General features: G+C 48.2%; 1 protein-coding gene across 1 annotated transcript in view; it reads right to left on the bottom strand.

The window, feature by feature from the left end:
- BSCL2 (BSCL2 lipid droplet biogenesis associated, seipin) overlaps positions 1-18,759 on the bottom strand; it is a 28,350-nt gene extending 9,591 nt beyond the window's left edge. Inside the window, exons 1-8 of the mRNA XM_077920866.1 lie at positions 18,626-18,759; positions 14,967-15,607; positions 9,312-9,393; positions 6,441-6,584; positions 3,390-3,524; positions 2,351-2,448; positions 1,527-1,668; positions 163-238 (exon numbers count right to left, since the gene is read on the bottom strand). Of these exons, the coding sequence (XP_077776992.1) occupies positions 163-238; positions 1,527-1,668; positions 2,351-2,448; positions 3,390-3,524; positions 6,441-6,584; positions 9,312-9,393; positions 14,967-15,175 (886 nt within the window). The 5' untranslated portion in view covers positions 15,176-15,607; positions 18,626-18,759. The remainder of the gene's footprint in view (positions 1-162; positions 239-1,526; positions 1,669-2,350; positions 2,449-3,389; positions 3,525-6,440; positions 6,585-9,311; positions 9,394-14,966; positions 15,608-18,625) is intronic.
- Positions 18,760-20,117: the final 1,358 nt, after the last annotated feature.

The raw sequence follows: 20,117 nt of genomic DNA, 5'->3' as shown, positions 1-20,117 counted from the left end.
TGCTGCCGGACTACAACTCCTGTGATCTCTGACCATTAGACCATTCTGCCTGGGGCTGATGGAGTTGGGAGTCCAGCCACAACTGGAGAAGGGAAAGCCCCATACCTGGGAAGGTGCCACCAAAACAGCCCTAAAAGAAATTGACTCCCAATTCCACGGTACCTTCTTTAGGGACCACAATCCGTCGGCGGACGTCTTCTGATTGTTGAAGCATTCCGGATCTTTCCCGGCCAGATAACTACCCAGGGATGGGGTGGGGGAGAGAGAGAAAAGACAGGGCGGAAATCAGAATTTTGTTGGTAACTGAACACTCCCAAGTTTTAGATTTCTTTTACTGAGACTCAGCTGAGGGGTGGAGGGAAGTGTATACTGTGCTGGTTGTAACTCATTTGTAAAGGTAAAGGTACCCCTGCCCTTTCGGGCCAGTCTTGACAGACTCTAGGGTTGTGCGCTCATCTCACTCTAGAGGCCGGGAGCCAGCGCTGTCCGCAGACACTTCCGGGTCACGTGGCCAGTGTGACATCACTGCTCTGGCGAGCCAGCACAGCACACGGAAACGCCGTTTACCTTCCCGCTAGTAAGCGGTCCCTATTTATCTACTTGCACCCAGGGGTGCTTTCGAACTGCTAGGTTGGCAGGCGCTGGCACGGAACGACGGGAGCTCACTCCGTCGCGGGGATTCGAACCGCCAACCATGCGATTGGCAAGTCCTAGGCACTGAGGTTTTACCCACAGCGCCACCCACGTCCCTGACTCATTTGTACAGGATGGTATATTAAATGATCTCTACTCCCATCATCCAGCCCAGACACTGAGGTCCAGCTCCGAGGGCCTTCTGGCAGTTCCCTCATTGCGTGAAGCAAAGCTACAGGGAACCAGGCAGAGGGCCTTCTCGGTAGTGGCACCCGCCCTGTGGAATACCCTCCCATCAGATATCAAGGAAATAAACAACTACCTGACTTTTAGAAAACATCTGAAGGCAGCCCTGTTTAGGGAAGTTTTTAATGTTTGATGTTTTATTGTGTTTCTAATACAGTGATACCTTGGTTTAAGAACAGCTCTGTTTACGAACGATTCGGTTAGCGAACTCTGCAAAACCGGAAATAGTGTCCCGGTTTGCAAACTTTACCTCAGTCTAAGAACGGAATCCAAATGGTGGAAGGACACCGGCGGCAGGAGGCCTCATTAGGGAAAGCGCACCTCAGTTTAAGAACGGACTTCCAGAACGGATTAAGTTTGTAAACCGAGGTACCACTGTATTCTCTTGGGAGCTGCCCAGAGTAGCTGGGGAGGCCCGGCCAGATGGGTGGGGTATAAGTAATAAATTAGTAGTAGTAGTAGTAGTAGTAGTAATAGTAGTACAGGTTGGTATATTAAGCAATATGTGGCAATAGTGGTTCATTTGTATGACTTAAGAAAAGGTGAGGTGGCCTTGCTCCAACCATGTCTCCTTTTGGGCCAAGCAACCAGGGCCGTGACAAGTTACAAAACGCAGTTCACCCCCAATCCTTGGCACCGTCTCTCACCTGCATTGATAAGGACTCTCTGGGCCACACGCTGCCCCAGATCCACTGCAAGTAGCTGAAGAGGACGATGACGCTCAGGAAGGTGAAGTTGCTGGCCACACCCAAGATGGCGGACGTCACCGGGAAGTTGTAGAGCAGATATCTATGGGAGACAAGAACAGGAAGGAAGGGGAAGGTGTTAAGAGGTGCATTGTTCACATTGTGGAATCCCCCCCGCAAGAGAGGCTAGACTGGTCCCCTCTCTTTTATCCTTCCTATTCAATGCAGGCCTTTGGAAACCAAGAAGCAGGGGTCAGTCACTGGGCTGCTGTCAGGGCAAACTGGGTTTCAATTGCTGGTTCCACCTGTGCTCTGATATATTTTAATTATCATTTTTATCTAGTGTTGTTTGTATTGCTTTGTATTTTATACGGTTGTTTTTAAATGCTGTAAATGGCCATTAATTCCAAGTAGGGAAAAGGCTGAGGTATAAATACATTAAAAAAAAATAGTTTTTCTGTTGTTTTTAGAAATTGATTTTGCAACTGTCCCTTCTGCAATTTGCTCCCAGGAGTGTGCTGTGGACAGAGGCCCAAACAAGCCTGTCCTTTTTTCTCTGTGCTTAGAATGAACTAGTTTGGCTTAACGAAGTTCACTGAATTAGTTCAAAACTTTCCAAACTACTCAAGGAAGGAGTTACCACAATTGCCGAGTGAAATGAACTGTGAATCACCTTTGCCTTGCAGTAAAACTGTGAATAATTTCTACTTCAAGTCCGTTGTATTTTTACATGTTGAAGAAATCTAAAAAAAATGCTAATATAAATAATAAACAACAGTCCTCACCGCAGTCCAGTGAAATGGGCATGAATGCGCAGCTGAGCGCCATAAATCTGGATCTTTGTGGTCTGGATTTCAATCACGGCACCGACGGTTGGTGCGTACTACAAGCAGAAAGAGAAGCCAAGGTCACCGATTCATCTTTTGTGTGTCAGTGTAACAGAAAAGACCTGTGCCTACTCAAAATGCAGAGAGATCGTCCCTCCCCCCCCCAAGGAAGCTCTTACATGCATTTAACTTGTGCGATTAACTTGTGGGGATGCACTAGCAAATTCTCACAGGAAGTCAGATTATCCCACAAGATCGTGTGAGATCTACCGTATTTTTCGCTCTATAGGACGCACCGGACCCTAGGAGGGGGAGAACAGGAAAAAAAAATTCTCCCCCTCTCTGCTCAGCGCCCCTTCAGCGAAGCGGCAGGAGAAACGGAGCCCCTTCCATTTCTCCTCCCGCCTCGCGGAAGGGGCACTGCGCAGCTCTCCCTCTCTGCTGAAGCCAGGAGAGTCTTGCTCTCCCGGCTTCAGCGAAAGGAACCCGAAGCCTTTGGAGCGCAACGCAAGGTCCCGCTGCGCTCCAAAGGCTTCAGGTGGCTATCCCTGAAGCCTGGAGAGTGAGAGGGGTCGGTGCGCACTGACCCCTCTCGCTCTCCAGGCTTCAGCGAAAGCAACGCAAAGCCTCCGGAGCGCGGGGGGAGTTCTCCCTCTGCACTTCGGAGGCTTCACGTTGCTATCGCTGAAGCCAAGGAGCCTGCATTCGCTCCATAGGACGCACACACATTTCCCCTTAATTTTTGGAGGGGAAAAAGTGCGTCCTATAAAGCGAAAAATACGGTAACTAACCCAGAGCAAAGCTGCCAGCTTGTAGGAGCCACAGTGTGAGAGCTGAGTGCAGGGTGGGGACCAAAGGTTGGCAAACTACCCCAGTAGGTGGTGGGAGAAAAATATTGTCAGGTATGAAGGACTGGCCAGGAGATGGGAAACAGGAAGTGACAGTCTTCCCTAGAGGAAGCAGGAAATCAAGGAGAAGAGCAATGCCATTCTCTCACCGAATCTTCCTTGTAGTCTGAGTACAGCTCGACGTCCAGCAACTGCTTCTGTTCTGTGAAGCCAGCCAAGAACAGGCTGGCAAAGGCGAAGGTGTCCAGCATTTGCAGCAGGCTTGAGCGGTAGTGTAGTATTGCCTAGTCAGGAGAGAGGGAGAGCGCGGACTCGGTCACTGGGTCACCGTTAAGGGAGTGCAAAGCATCTTTTAGCCCCCCCAGCCAGCCTCCAATCAAGTGTTAAAAACAATACAGCATTAAATATTAAAAACTTCCCTAAACAGGGCTGCCTTCAGATGTCTTTTAAAAAGAAGATAGCTGCTTATTTCCTTCACATCTGAAGGATGGGTGGGCGCCACTACCGAGAAGGCCCTCTGTCTGGTTCCCTGTAACCTCACTTCTCGCAATGAGGGAACCACCAGAAGGCCCTCGGTGCTGGATCTCAGTGTCTGGGCTGAACGGTGGGGGTGGAGATGCTCCTTCAGGCATACAGGACCGAGGCCGTTTAGGGCTTTAAACACCCCTGAGGTTGCCAATCTAATCTAGCCTTAGCTGTTGCCCCTCATAAAATCTACCCATCTTGCCTTAAAAGCTGTAGATAGTGTGTTCCAAAAGTTAAAAGAAAGCTTTTTGGATGATAGCCAACCAAACAGTGTAAGCTCTGCACTTGGGACTACAGACCCAAGCGACTGGGAAGCTTCTTTGGAGAAAACAGGCAGAGACAGAACGAATCAATAAGCTTTCCTTTCACTTTGGCTATTGACCATGTGCTGTGCAATGAGCTGTTGTTTTCTATAAAGATTACAGACCCCCCCCCTGCCCCGCCCGAAGATCTTACATTTGGAGAGGTTCGTATGTGAGAAGGTGGCCTGGATCCATCACCAAGACAACGGAAATGTGCTTTGAATTGTGCTATTCCCTCCTCTTCAGAAGCCCTTCTCCAGCTGCCCCAGCAAACCAGGTTCACTGGACGGCTTTTCACGGATGGCACTTTGTTTCCATTACTTAATATAATTTTAACATAGAAATGGAATAATTGAATTGCTGACATTATTAAGGATCAAGCGTAAGAAAGAGGCAGAATTGGCTCCACTCTCATTGATTTGAGGAGCCAATATAATATTTAAACCACTGACCCTTCATCTTTTGGCGGTTGATGGAATGGAAACTGTACACTTGTGGTAAAGTGGCTGTCAATTAAAATATGCAGCGTCGGTGTGATAAAGTGTGGAAAGTTAAGGAAACACTGAAGTAACAAGGGGTGAGTTTAACAAAGATAAATTCTATGATGACTGAGTGCCTTTTATTCCCTTTAGTAATTCTTGCCCAAGAGCAAGAATTCAACAACCTACTATTCAGTTTTTCTTTCTGGAGGGCTGGTTGTACAGTCTTTAACATGCTTTTGTCAATTGACTTGCTCCTTGATTGTCGATACACACACAGCTTGCAGGCTTTTGTTTTGTTGCTGTAGTCAAATTTCTATTGTCCGTGGCTCGTCCCTGTTGGTTTGCTTGAATATTCTCTTTGTGTTATTATAAATTTTGAATTTAATATACATATATTTAAAACGAATCATGCAGTGAGGGGTCAGACTGTCAGGTGTAGCATTTTGCTCCCAACAAACACAACCTGGTGCCTTCCAGATGTTTTGAACTACAACTCCCATCAGCCCCAGCCAGCATGGGGAAGGGGAGAGAAGCTATGGCCGAATGTACACAGCAGTCCAAGCTCTTTGCATACATAGTTAGAAGCAGGTATGTTTGTTCCTAAAAATAAAATAAAAACGCAGCGCTGGTTGTGTCATGTTTAGGGTTATTGAAGTTGAACATTGCTTTGCACCAAAAAAGGCACAAATCAATTTACAACAAATTGTAAAATGACCGCATGGACACCTGGTATGCCCCACGGAGAGCCTCAAGGTCCATAAATAGCAACACTCTAGAAGTCCCAGGTCCTAAGGAAGTTAGGTTCAACCAGAGCCAGGGCCTTTTCAACACTGGCTCCGGCCTGGTGGAACGCTCTGCCTCGTGAGACCAGGGCCCTGCAGGATGTGATTTCTTTCCGCAGGGCCTGTAAGACAGAGTTGTTCCGCCTGGCCTTTGGCTTGGAGCCAATTTGATTCCCTCCCTCTCTTTCTTTTTTCTTTTCCTTTCTCCTCCTGCGATGAGGCTACATTTTAATATTTTAATGTTTCAATATTTTAATGTTGTATTTTAATTTTGTTTTTAAGTTGTAATCATTCAACTTGTTTTTATTATTGCTTGTTAGCCGCCCTGAGCCCGGCCTTGCCTGGGGAGGGTGGGGTATAAATAAAAATTATTATTATTATTAACAGACTAAAAAATACCATAAAATCTGTACATAAACAGTAAAAACAAATGCAATGCTTTAAATTAATAATAATAAAAATAATTTTATACTGCCCTATACCCTCAAGGGACGCGGGTGGCACTGTGGGTAAAACCTCAGCGCCTAGGACTTGCCGATCGCATGGTCGGCGGTTCGAATCCCCGCGGCGGGGTGAGCTCCCGTCGTTCGGTCCCAGCGCCTGCCCACCTAGCAGTTCGAAAGCACTCTTAAGTGCAAGTAGATAAATAGGTGCCGCTTTCTAGCGGGAAGGTAAACTGCATTTCCGTGTGCTGCGCTGGTGCTGGCTCGCCAGAGCAGCTTCGTCACGCTGGCCACGTGACCCGGAAGAGTCTGCGAACAGCGCCGGCTCCTGGCCTCTAGAGTGAGATGAGCGCACAACCCTAGAGTCGGACACGACTGGCCCGTACGGGCAGGGGTACCTTTACCTTTACCTATACCCTCAAGTATGTATCACCGGTGCTGCCCAAAGCTTGGGAAAACAAAAACACATCTGCCCGCTGCTGAAATTATGGCAAGGCCCACTCCGGGCAGGCTTCCTGGAAGGGGGGATCAATTAACGGGGAGGGGGAATACTGCAGAAAAGGCCAGTTCTCTTGTCATCACTCCAGCCAAAGGTCACTGGGGAGAAGCCACCACTCAGCCGCTCCCCCTCCACCCACGCAGTTCCCCCGCAAACCCTGGACATACCGATCTGGCCGAAGAGGAGATGATATGGCCACCTTTGGTGTAACACGAAATGACCACCATGAACATCCCCAGGTTCTGGTTGACCGGCGACTCGGGCAGCTCCAATTCCAGCGAGATGCGGTACGGTTGGCCGTACATGAGGACCTGAGGGCAGAGAAGGCGATAGAGAAACACCAACACACACACACAGACACACACACACACCCACACCCCCTCACATTTAATCAGTGGAATTCTAGGGTCCTTCATTAAATAACATCCTAAAAACCATGAAGGCTGGCTTTGCACTCAACTTAAGTGCAGCAGCAGTAGCAGTAGTCTTCTTTTCCCTTTGAAAGGAATACAGACACAGTAAGCTGCTTTAGACTGAGTCAGACCATTGGTCCATCTAGCGCAGTGTTGTCTACACTGACCGGCAGCAGCTCTGCAGGATTTTGAGCAGGAAGCCCCCATCTCAGCCCTACTAGGAGATGCCAGGGATTGAACGGGGGACCTTTTGCATGCAAAGCTGATTGTCTGCCACTGAGCTATGGGCCTTCTCTGCTTCCTTGTGATGACTAGGCAGGATAGCCTTAGAGGAAATTTCAACCCGCTCCTCTCTTTTTTAGGCTAGGCACCCGTGGGCTGGTATAATCTTATTTTTATGGGGCGCTAATTCTTTATAGATTTAATTGCGAGGCCGCAGATAATGGGTGTAGCATCGCAGCCAAGAGCACAAGTCTCTGGCCCAGGCCCAGATCTCATCTCAGGCTTCTGGCTAGGTGCTGTTCTCTCAGTCTTTTTATCTGTAAAATGGGAACAAAAGACTGTCCTAACTTGTCAGGAACACGGACCATGGACCTGGATTTATATCCTTTTGCATTACGGTATATCCACAATCCATTTTATTTACTTAAGTTTATATATCCTGCCTTCCTCCCAGAAGAGCCCACGATGGCAAACTCTTCTGTAATAATAATTTTTAAAAATACAGTTCATAATACATTGGTACCTTGGGTTAAGAACTTAATTCGTTCTGGAGGTCTGTTCTTAACCTGAAACTGTTCTTAACCTGAAGCACCACTTTAGCTAATGGGGCCCTCCTGCTGCCGCCACACCGCCGTCATGCGATTTCTGTTCTTATCCTGAAGCAAAGTTCTTAACCCGAGGTAATATTTCTGGGTTAGCGGAGTCTGTAACCTGAAGCGTATGTAACCTGAAGTGTATGTAACCCGAGGTACCACTGTAAAGACATGTTTAAGACATTTAAATGTCTGGATAGGCCTACTGAAACAGAAAGAAGTTTTCAGCCAGCATCTAAAAGGAGGACAGTGATATTTTTCCGTTTTGTTTTCCACATGGGTACTGTTCCTTGTTTCTCCTTCTTTCGCATCCACTCAGTCCACTTGTAATTTTGAACTTTTCATTTTTCAACAAAAATTATAAAATAAAATATAAATAAACAAAAAGAGGACAGTGACGGCATTTGCCTAATGTCAATAGGCAGGGACTTGAACCCGGCACGTTTTGAGAGCTAAGTGTGTGCTCTGCCACTGAGCTATAAGCCCTTCCGAAATATGCTGAACTGGGCATTTCTGCCCAAGCGCCCAAGGTCTAGTGCATGCTATAATTAAGGTTCACTTATAAACTAGAGACAGTTTGCTGAAAGAAATTATCCCATGCCTTCCAGGAGTACCATTGTCTGGGGTGCAGGTGATGAAATTACTTCTGAAAAGAAACCCGGCACATCTTCTGGGACACCGGCAGAGCATAGAATCTGCTCCCAGGGAACTTGCGCCCCAATAAGAATTAATTAGGACTGTGATGAAAGACACTTCAGAGCTTTGGAACTGACTTTTTCATTTAAAAGAGGGTCTCACCTCCATTTTGTAGACAGCTCAGTCTCATCTGTGAGCTACACACACACACACACACACACACACACACACACACACATATCCTTGTTCTCTTTTTATCTAGTTTTTAGGACATTTCACTGAATATTACAGTTTTTACTTCTATTTTTAAAATAAAAACGACTGAGATTTTTTATTATAGCAAGCAGTATAAACAAATATTAAAACATTATCCGGCCCAGGGGTTATTCACCAGCCAATTGTTCTGAGCAGACAGTTTCTTGCAAGCTCTGGGAAAGGGAATTTGTGGGATTTTGCTATGCCATGGAACGCAGAAGTCTAAAAAAAATGTACTTTCCTCCAAAGGGCTCAAGGCACCATACGCGATTGTGATGACTGGGATTAAGCAGTGTATAAATTGTTGAAAGGGACGCGGGTGGCGCTGTGGGTAAAAGCCTCAGCGCCTAGGGCTTGCCGATCGAAAGGTCGGTGGTTCGAATCCCCGCGGCGGGCTGCGCTCCCGTTGCTTGGTCCCAGCGCCTGCCAACCTAGCAGTTCGAAAGCACCCCCGGGTGCAAGTAGATAAATAGGGACCGCTTTCTAGCGGGAAGGTAAACGGCGTTTCCGTGTGCGGCTCTGGCTCGCCAGAGCAGCGATGTCACGCTGGCCACGTGACCCGGAAGTGTCTCCGGACAGCGCTGGCCCCCGGCCTCGAGTGAGATGGGCGCACAACCCCAGAGTCTGTCAAGACTGGCCCGTAGGGGCCGGCAGGGGTACCTTTACCTTTACCTTAAATTGTTGAAATTATTTAACTGATCAAATAAAGTTGTCAAGTTCCCAATTTAACTGGCAATTTTCAGGTGCTGATCTCCAGTTAAGAAGTTAGCCGGACTGCGGGATGGGGGGAAATGTTGCTTGAGCTCTTCACAACTCCCTTGACCACATCGCCATTGTTCGATTCAGGACAACAGCGGATGAACCTGCATGTCAGCCTTAGTGCCAAACACATCAATGGCCAGTGAAGCCAGAAACTCACCCGGTCCCGGCTGTCCTTGATGAAAGAAACGTTGGCAACAGGGAAAGAGCACAGGTCTGATCCAATTTGGCCACAGTCGGTCCTGGGGGGTGGGGTGGGGAGAGACAAAAGATCCCGAACAAGGTCACATTCAAAACTTGAGAGACTTGCCAAATGAAGACCAGGTTTCTGGATGGAGCTCCTTTAGATATAACCCCTGTTCTAAAACATCAACAATAGCTGCCAGTCAATTTCCGGATCTAGACGCTCATGCTAGCGTTTAAACAGCCCTGCATGACTTTGGCCCCAAATATCTGAGAGATGGCCTCCTTTCCTACAGATCCTCCTGGGTGTTAAGATCGGCAGAGTAGGCCCTTCTGGTAATTCCACCTCCCTAAGAAGTTTAGGGGTCTTCTGGGACAGGGCCTTCTCTGTGGCAGCCCCTAAGTTGCGGCATTCCCTTCCCGCAGACGTGCACCTGGCTTCTTCCCTGTACAGCTTTCGGCGAATGCTGAAGACGCAGCTCTTTGCCCTGGGCCTTTTGACACCTGAAATGTCTGTTTCCAGGCCCCGCCCTGTTCTTGTGAATGTAGTATTTTTTTATTTTTACTTACGGATTTTAAATTGCTGTAGCCCACTTTGGGACCTGCGGGTGAAGGGCGGGTGGTAAAGTTAATGTTAATAATCAAAAGAGCAACAGTGTCTCTGGGAGGGCACAAAGCTAACAGCCCTCTCTCACGGCTGCTCTCTGGCAACTGATACTTGGAGGAATTTTGCTCCTGACATGGAGGATCCACTTAGCAACCACAACTGCTGGCCCTTAACAGAACTCTCCTCACCCCCCAACCCCAGTCATTTCCCCCCTAATCCCTTTTCAAAGCTGACTAAGCGAGAGGCCACTCCAGGCATCCTGATGCAGCAAATTCCACAAATATATATATATATATATATATATATATATATATATATATATACACACACACACACTGTGTGGAGTTAGTACTTCCTTTGGTCAGCCCCTTAATCGCCTGCCAACTGAGTAGATGGGGCAACAGTTGGAATCTGTCTCTGATCTGAAATGATTTTATGTATGTGCTGTCTCACGTTAATTTTTATTTATTTTTAATTTTATATATATATATATCTGCAATTAACGGTTGTTTATGTATGTAACTAGGGACGCGGGTGACGCTGTGGGTTAAACCACAGAGCCTAGGACTTGCTGATCAGAAGGTCGGCGGTTCGAATCCTCGCGACGGGGTGAGCTCCCGTTGCTCGGTCCCTGCTCCTGCCAACCTAGCAAGTCAAAAGCACGTCAAAGTGCAAGTAGATAAATAGGTACCGCTCCGGCGGGAAGGTAAACGGCATTTCTGTGCGCTGCTCTGGTTCGCCAGAAGCGGCTTAGTCATGCTGGCCACATGACCCGGAAGCTGTACGCCAGCTCCCTCAGCCAATAAAGCGAGATGAGCACCACAACCCCAGAGTTGGTCACGACTGGACCTAATGGTCAGGGGTCCCTTTACCTTTATGTATGTAACTGTTTTATGTAAGGTAAAGGTACCCCTGCCCATACGGGCCAGTCTTGACAGACTCTAGGGTTGTGCGCCCATCTCAATCAAGAGGCCGGGGGCCAGCGCTGTCCGGAGACACTTCCGGGTCACGTGGCCAGCGTGACAAGCTGCATCTGGCGAGCCAGCGCAGCACACGGAACGCCGTTTACCTTTCCGCTGGTAAGCGGTCCCTATTTATCTACTAGCACCCGGAGGTGCTTTCGAACTGCTAGGTTGGCAGGCGCTGGGACCGAACAACAGGAGCGCACCCTGCCGCGGGGATTCGAACCGCCAACCTTTCGATCGGCAAGCCCTAGGCGCTGAGGCTTTTACCCACAGCGCCACCCGCGTCCCTTTATGTAAGTTACTATACTGTAAATTGTTTTGGGATGACTTGTGGGAAGAAATTCAAAACAGCAAGCAACAACTTAAGAGTTCTAATATCCAAGGTGGGGGGAGAGCAAAAAAGCACGTCTATCCAGTTTTTCAAACATCATTTTTTGACCTTCTCCTTCTTACTTTTTTGTGAACTAGAAAGCTGCAAAAGCTTTGGAACTTTTTCTCGTAGGGACACCCCACATAGAAGCTATATTATTACCAAGTCAGGTCCATTTACCTCAGTGCTGTCTACACGGACTGGCAGCAGCTCTCCAATGTTTCAGGCGGGGCAGGGGGCATTCCAAGCCCCGCTGGTAGATGCCGGGCTTGAATCTGGGACCTTCTGCACACAAAGGAGATGCTCTATTGATGAGCTACGGCCCTTGCCTTCACCTCAGCCGGACTCCTGGCTTCATTGTCACCAGGGGCCTAAATATGTGTCTGGGTTGTACTACTTCACACTGAACAAAATCCCTGCAACAACGAAATAGTGTATCAAGGCAAAAAGCTGCTGGCCTACTTTTTTGCCCAGATATCCTAGCTTTCCCCCCCCCCCCCCGGGGCTTCTTTTTTGTGAGAAGCCACAGTTACAGAAGTCCCGTCCCCCCGCTGAATTTGGGAGAGATACAACCCCAGGCAATGGTAAACCACCTGAGAAATGGGACCCCTCAAGGCATGTTTAGTGAAAGGGTTGCAGCTCAGCAGTAAAGCACCGGCTTTGCAGGCAGAAGGTCTCATGTAGGGCTGAGGAAAAGACTTCCTGTCTGAAATCCTGGAGTGCTGCTGCCAGCCAGAGTCTAGGTGAACCAATGGTTTGACATGGTGCAAGGCAACTTCTTATGAACTGCTCTCTCCCTCTCCCATCCAGATCTTGACTCCTGCGATCCCCAATCTCCGCACCCATAGAAGCTTGCAGGCCGAGATGGGGAGGATAGTTTGAAAACCGAACTGTTTGCTGAGAGAATTCGTTCCCGGCCACAGAAAAGCCTGTTGCTGTGCCTCACCATGAGTCACCGAGTCGACTCGGCCTCTGCTTTTGGCTGTGTCGCTGCCTCAGGTGTGACTGGAGCACCTAGGGCAGAGATGCAGCAGAAGGGCAGGTCCACACCCAAAACAGCACCTTGCGGTAGAACGGTGGGTGGCTTCTTCGCAGGGCAAGCAAATACACACACACCAAAAGCAAGATAATTTTTTGGGGTGTGTGTGAATAAGATCAAAGGGAGGAGGAGAAAAACCAACCCCAGCAACACTGATGCCAAAAGGTTTGGGAGGTGGTAGCACCATCATCTGATGAAACAAACCAGCATTCTTCAACCTTGCGTCAAATGGGCCCATCTTCCCGTGTTCCAAAGATTTGCCTTTAGTCTTCTGCAGCAAAGACGAATAGAGCTACTCTTCTGGAAACTGTTACACTAGAGCAGAGGTTTTCAACCTTTTTGAGTCATAGAATCATAGAATCATAGAGTTGGAAGAGACCACAAGGGCCATCGAGTCCAACCCCCTGCCAAGCAGGAAACACCATCAGAGCACTCCTGACATATGGTTGTCAAGCCTCTGCTTAAAGACCTCCAAAGAAGGAGACTCCACCACACTCCTTGGCAGCAAATTCCACTGTCGAACAGCTCTTACTGTCAGGAAGTTCTTCCTAATGTTTAGGTGGAATCTTCTTTCTTGTAGTTTGGATCCATTGCTCCGTGTCCGCTTCTCTGGAGCAGCAGAAAACAACCTTTCTCCCTCCTCTATATGACATCCTTTTATATATTTGAACATGGCTATCATATCACCCCTTAACCTCCTCTTCTCCAGGCTAAACATGCCCAGCTCCCTTAGCCGTTCCTCATAAGGCATCGTTTCCAGGCCTTTGACCATTTTGGTTGCCCTCCTCTGGACACGTTCCAGTTTGTCAGTGTCCTTCTTGAACTGTGGTGCCCAGAACTGGACACAGTACTCCAGGTGAGGTCTGACCAGAGCAGAATACAGTGGCACTAATACTTCCCTTCATCTAGATGCTATACTTCTATTGATGCAGCCCAGAATTGCATTGGCTTTTTTAGCTGCCGCGTCACACTGTTGGCTCATGTCAAGTTTGTGGTCAACCAAGACTCCTAGATCCTTTTCACATGTACTGCTCTCAAGCCAGGTGTCCCCCATCTTGTATTTGTGCCTCTCATTTTTTTTGCCCAAGTGCAATACTTTACATTTCTCCCTGTTGAAGTTCATCTTGTTTGTTATGGCCCAGTTCTCTAATCTGTCAAGGTCGTTTTGAAGTGTGATCCTGTCCTCTGGGGTGTTAGCCACCCCTCCCAGTTTGGTGTCATCTGCAAATTTGATCAGGATGCCCTTGAGTCCATCATCCAAGTTGTTGATAAAGATGTTGAATAAGAGTCCATGGCTCCCTTGACCAAGTACAGTGGTACCTCAGGTTAACTACTTAATTCGTTCTGGAGGTCCGTTCTTAACCTGAAACTGTTCTTAGCCTGAAGCACCACTTTAGCTAATGGGGCCTCCTGCTGCTGCCGTGCCACAGGAGCCTTATTTCTGTTCTCATCCTGAAGCAAAGTTCTTAACCTGCAGCACTATTTCTGGGTTAACGGAGTCTGTAACCTGAAGCGTATGTAACCCGAGGTACCACTGTATATTCTTTCTGTGGCTCTCCTTTGGGGAAATGCGCCCCGAGTCTCAGGAGCTCAGTTAGGTCGACCCTTGCCTGCTGAGCCATGAGCGCTCACCCTTTCTGTGGACACCCTCCCTTGTGGAGGGTTCCCTCAACCTCCTCTCCCCTCTCCTCAGGAATCCTTGCCCACTCGCTGACTTACTCCGAGGCCACTGACCTCCCGGTAACCAGCACCCCTCAGCCGGCCCCAGAGGCACCATTCGCCTGGAGAACTTGTAGCCAGGGCTGCTGCAACAAACAGCTGCGCAAGCCTCTGGAGGTACAGATGTGAGAGAGCATCAGAGGAGGGAGGGAAGGAAAGAGGGACGGAGGCTGGTGCTGCCCCCGGCACACCTGACCACCATTTAAGGCACCCCAAGGTGCCACGGCACCCTGATTGAAAACCACTGCACTAGAGCAAGTCTACTGCTATGACATATTATGTGCACATCATCCAACAGCAGCGACACAAATTTGACAGGCTAATAATAATAATAATAATAATAATAATATATTATTTATACCCCTCCCATCTGGCTGGGCTTCCCCAGCCACTCTGGGCGGCTTCCAACCAAATATTAAAATACATCAAACATTAAAAGCTTCCCTATAAAGGGCTGCCTTTAGATGTCTTTTAAAAGTCAGATAGTGTTTATTTCCTTGACATCTGGTGGGAGGGCGTTCCACAGGGCGGGCGCCACTACTGAGAAGGCCTTCTGCCTGGTTCCCTGTAACTTGGCTTCTCGCAGTGAGGGAACTGCCAGAAGGCCCTCGGGAGCTGGACCTCACTTCAGAGCCAGCTTGTTTACCCTTGCATGAATTTTAAAGGGTCAGCTAAAAGTCTACGATTATGATTCCTTTCACCTGGTAAACAACGCCTTGCATAAAAGTCGCACTTAGTTAAAAAGCTCAGGTAAACTAAGGACAGTTGTAGCCTTGAAAGACACCAGCGATGGTGGCAGGAGGAGCTTCTCAGGAAGGCTGTTCCGGAGCCGAGGTGCCACCACAGAAAAAAACCCCACCCCACCCAACTGGGTGGAGGGCCCAAAAGAGGACTGCAACGGACACTACAATGGAAACCAACCCCAAACTGACCTGAACTTGTAGTGGACGGGGCTGACGTAGCTGACCGTAGGCATATAGGAGTAGTAGAAGCTGCCGTAGAGGAAGACCGAGATCCAGAGGAGAAGCAACAAGACGCAGAGCAAAATGGCCGTCTGCAGGACGGTCCGGCGCACACGGAGCATTAACAGCATCGCCACTTCCTGCGCCCATGGCAGGAAGGGTCCAGTGCTGCCCGCCATGGCGCCGGGAGGAGAAGGCAACAGAGAGGGATCCAGCGGAACGAAGTCGTCAAACCGGCAGGAGTTAATGCACGGAGCAGCTTCGATGCCTTCAACGGCAACTGGGAGAAAAACCAGGAATGTAACAGCAGATCCTCAGGCAATGAGGCGGCTAGTAAAAAAACAATAACAGTAAAAAGTTTCCCCTTGTTCCCAGCTGGATGGCAACCAGGCCTCCTACTCAGGGAATAGATTCTGGCTCCTGCTGTGCATGCTGCCCTGTTTGCGTCGCTTGGCTTTCTGCAGGCTCTTTATATCCATGAGAAAGACGGGGCGGCCTGGGGGTCAGTGACTCCGGCACATGGCGGATGGCGGGGCTGCCTAGCACAGCACACCGTCCTCGTGGGAATCAGGAACTCGGCAGGCTCAGCGCCATCATGGGCGGGAAGGTGCCTGGAGAAAGGGGAAATAAAGATGACAAATCCAAAGTCAGAGAAAATCTCAGCACAGAGAAACCAGATTTTGTGGGGAACAGAACTGGGGTGAATTTTAAACAAGGGTGAACAGAAGAGGGAAGGAGCCCATTGATGGAGAGAGTTAAAACAGAGGATCCAGAGGAAATGTAGAAGGTCAAGCAAGGAGTATCAAACTTCTGGGAGAGACCAGGAATTGGAACACCTGAGTTCCTCCTCTGGACTAATTCTTATTTCATAAACGTGTCTTGTTTTTCAATTGCAGGTCACAGCAATAATCACAATGGACACCAGCATCTCCGATCCCTTGCCCACCACTTATCCTCATCAGTGTATACCAGAGATTTATTGCAAATAATAATAAGAATGTTTATTATTTATATCCTGCCCATCTGGTTGGGTTTCCCCAGCCACCCTGGGCAGCTTCCAGCACGTATAAAAGCATAATAAAACATCAAATATTAAAATCTTCCCTAAAAGTCATATAGTTGTTTTTTTGTTTGTTTGTTTTTGACATCTGATGGAAGGGTGTTCCTCAGGGCGGGTGCCACTACCGAGAAGGCCATCTGCCTGCTTCCCCGTAACTTCATTTCTCCCGGTGAGGGAACCACCAGCTTTGTTGGTAGAGCATGAGGCTCTCAGGGTTGTGGGTTTGAGCCCCACGTTGGGCAAAAGATTCCTGTACAGTGGTACCTCAGTTTACGAACCGTCCTACTTACAAACGCTTCAGGTTACGAACTCCACAAACCTGGAAGTAGGTGCTCTGGGTTGTGAACTTTGCCCAGGATACGAACGTAATCGTTTCTGGGGCCACGAGAGGCCTATGCAGGGAATGGGTGCCTCGGGTTAAGAACGCTTCAGGTTAAGAACGGACTTCAGGAATGAATTAAGTTTGTAACCCGAGGTACCACTGTATTGCAGTGGGTTGGACAGATGGGCCTTGTGATCTGGTCCAACTCTACAATTCTGTTTCAATGCTTTCCATGTCCTGACCTAATTCTTCAAAAATTACCGTATTGTTTGCTCTATAAGACTCACTTTTTCCCTCCTAAAAAGTAAGGGGAAATGTGTGTGCGTCTTATGGAGCGAATGCAGGCTGCGCAGAAGCCAGAACAGCAAGAGGGATTGCTGCTTTCACTGCGCAGCGATCCCTCTTGCTGTTCTGGCTTCTGAGATTCAGAATTATTTTTTTCTTGTTTTCCTCCTCCAAAAACTAGGTGCGTCTTATAAAGCGAAAAATACGGTATATCAGGGTTGCACGACTTCAGACTACCCCCAACCACATGCAAAGAAAAAGGCCCATGCTCTTCCCAAAAGTAAAATATCCCTGCACACAGAAAACTAGAAAGCTGGGGTAAAACTCTTTCCCTAGCATGGTAACTTTCTACATGCAGGGATATCCATTCAATAGGAAGCTGCCTACTGCAGGATGAAGAGCGACAGCTCAGACACAAGCCGACATTTCAGTGAGAACTAGACCTCAGTGCAGAACAGAACCAGTGTTTACAGAACTTTAGAGAGAAGGAGGTGGCTAAAGAAAAAAAGGACAAGCTTCTAAGGCAGTAAAGCCCAAACTTTCAGCTTCTATGAGCTACTTATTTCCCTCTTCTTACTGTTACTCTTTGATCTATCAAACAGAGTCAGGTGCAAAATAGTTGCTTGAAGAGTTAGGTAAGAACTACTGTAGATATAAAGTGCTGGTTCTGGAGCTTGAGGTCGTTAGCTACTGCACCCCAGTAAGCAACACCATTGGGATAACCAGCATATTCAGAAACAAATTATACTTACGTTATTCTGGACCAAGGATTCCAACACAAAACTTTAAAACGCAGCCAGCCAGCCACAATCAAATTTATTTTTCTACCTGCTGTTCTTCCAAATTATAGTCAAAGCAACACCCAGGAATGGTGAAGAAATCACCAATATACAAGTACAACCAGAACACAGACCTTAGCAGATTGCAGGGCACATTTCCTAATAGAATATAGAAATCCTAAAGAGGAAGCCAGCACACACACTATAATTAAAGCCTCCCTATAGATATGAAACATTCATTGCACAGTCAAGATCACACGCAAAAAAAGTTTAACACACAAGTCTTTCCCTAAATCTCTGAAGATACCAGTAGCACAAAAAAGATTAGAAAGACCTTATCAAAACTACTACGGTAATTAGTGCAGTACTCACATTCATACAAGTAAGGAACATGGAGGTTGAAAGATAAACAGAGGCCAGTAGTGACAGATAATTTCTATACCGAGAAAGAAGGATAACAACAGGAGGACTCAAAGAAGGAACTTTTGGAAACTCAAGCCAGTAGAAACATAAGATTATTGGACCCCACTGAACTTGAAGCATGGGAAGCCCCAGCAAAAATTTATAATTTGGCAAAATATTTGGACTTTATGATATGTATTTGTATAATTTGGAATATTTAATGTGATTTGATTGGATTGTTAAAATGGAAAACTTAATAAAAATTAAGTTTAAGATAATTTCTATATTGGGGGTTTTAAACAGCAACTTTGTCACAGCACTCAAGTATGTAAAGTCCCATTAATATTTGGGGAACACCAAGGTTCAGATATACATAAAACTTGCTATTAAACTACTGAGAATCAGAAACCCTCACTGAGCCACTTCATTCTGCTCCTATCTACCAGCAAACCCTGATCTAGTTACCAGTGGCGTAGCGTGGGGGGTGCAGGGGGGGCCGGCCGCACCGGGCGCAACATCTGGGGTTAGGGCAAATCCACAGGTTAGGGGGTGCAAATCCACGGGATAGGGGGCACAAATCCACGGGTTAGGGGGCGCAAATTACTTGCCTTGCCCCGGGTGCTGACAACCCACGCTACACCACTGCTAGTTACTATCTCTCCCAGTTCCAGAGTTTCAGCTACATAAACTAAGCTCCAGTTAAGGTTTGGGCCCTTTGAGAAGCAAAAGAACAGAAGAGGAACCCTGCTGAAGCCCAACTAGTCCAGCGTCTTGTACTCACAGCAGCCAACCAGGTCCCCCAATGGGAAGCTTGCAGGCAGGAACCGAGTTCAGCAGCGACTCCCAGCAACTGGTATTTGAAGACAGTGGAGGCGGCACATGAACATTGTGATAGCCCAGATAACCCTCTTTTGAAACCACCCAAGGTGTGCGCTTTTCCCAACTAAGTGCTCACTATATCACACACCAACACCCAACACCTGGTCCCATCCAATATTAGTCCTACTCAGAGTAGCCACACCGAAATGAGTGCACATGACTGAGTTAAGCACATGGATTTCAATGGGTTTACTCCAGGCAAAACTTAGCCCAGCTTCAATTCTAGCTAAATCTTGGTGTGTTTTTTTAAAAAGATACTTAACACACCAGGTCACAGCTTAGGCTAGCAAAGGCACTTCCCAGCCAATAAAACTGATAGTGAAAAAGGAGGCATTTTGTATGTGGGGAGGGGGCATTGATTTAAATATACACCAGAAACAAGGGGATTAAGGCAAGTTTCTGCACTTCTGAATTGCATCCCATATTGTTTTTTGCGGGGGGGGGGGGGAGAGTTCCCAATACCCAAATCTCCGACGGACGACAGGTTGAGAAGTAAGCCAAGCATCCTGAGGTTTCATTCGAAAGCAGGTGTGCATGTGTAAGGAAGGACACCTGGGTTCCAAACACAGCACCCAAAGTGGGTAAAGGAAGGAGGTCAGAAAGCTACTCACACACTCCAGCCACAGCTAGGTGGGTGGGGAGATAATTAGACCCCTGGACCCCTGTGTCCCAACCAAAACTAAAGGGGAGGGGCCGGATAATTAGAGACCCGGACGCCTGGGTTCTAGCCACAGATAGAGGGGGGGGGGGAGAAAAGTAGGTACCCGAACGCCTGGGTCCCAGTCACATATGCGGGGACAGATAATTATACACCTGGACTTCTGGTGCCAGCTACACCTGGAGAAGGGGGATGAGAATTAAACCACCTTAGTTGTTTCCAGCGCCGGCTTGAAGCTGCAGCTCCTCCTCCCCTGGCTCCCCCTCCTCTTCTTATTTCTTCTGCCTCTCCAAAAACTGGCTCTGGTCCTGCCTCTTCCGGGTTTGGCCCCGCCCTTGCCGATCCTCCGGGCGGGGAGGGAGAGGGAAGAGGAGGAGGCGGGCCTCTCTCTCTTTTTTTAAACGCTCCTGCTGCGAGCATCTTCCAGTCACGTGGGGAGAAGGATGCTGATGCCGCCTGCCTGCCTCCCGTTTCCATGGCGACTGCAGCAGCAGTGCAGGAGGAGGAGGGGAACCAGGCCTCTTCCCATCCTCTGCCAAGGACAATGGTGCTGGGGGGGGCGGGGGGGAGGAAGCTTGGGGTTCAAATCTCCACTCAGTTAACTGGGTGGCCTTTGGCCAGTCCTCCTCACAGGATTGATGTGAGGATAGAATGGGGAGAGGGCAGAATTGTGTGAGCTGTTTTGAGCTCCTAAATCAGGCATAGGCAAACTTGGCCCTCCAGATGTTCTGGGACT

The sequence above is a fragment of the Podarcis muralis genome, chromosome 16 (assembly GCF_964188315.1).
Source record: "Podarcis muralis chromosome 16, rPodMur119.hap1.1, whole genome shotgun sequence".
NCBI lineage: Eukaryota > Metazoa > Chordata > Lepidosauria > Squamata > Lacertidae > Podarcis > Podarcis muralis.
This window is presented reverse-complemented; position numbering and strand designations above follow the sequence as displayed.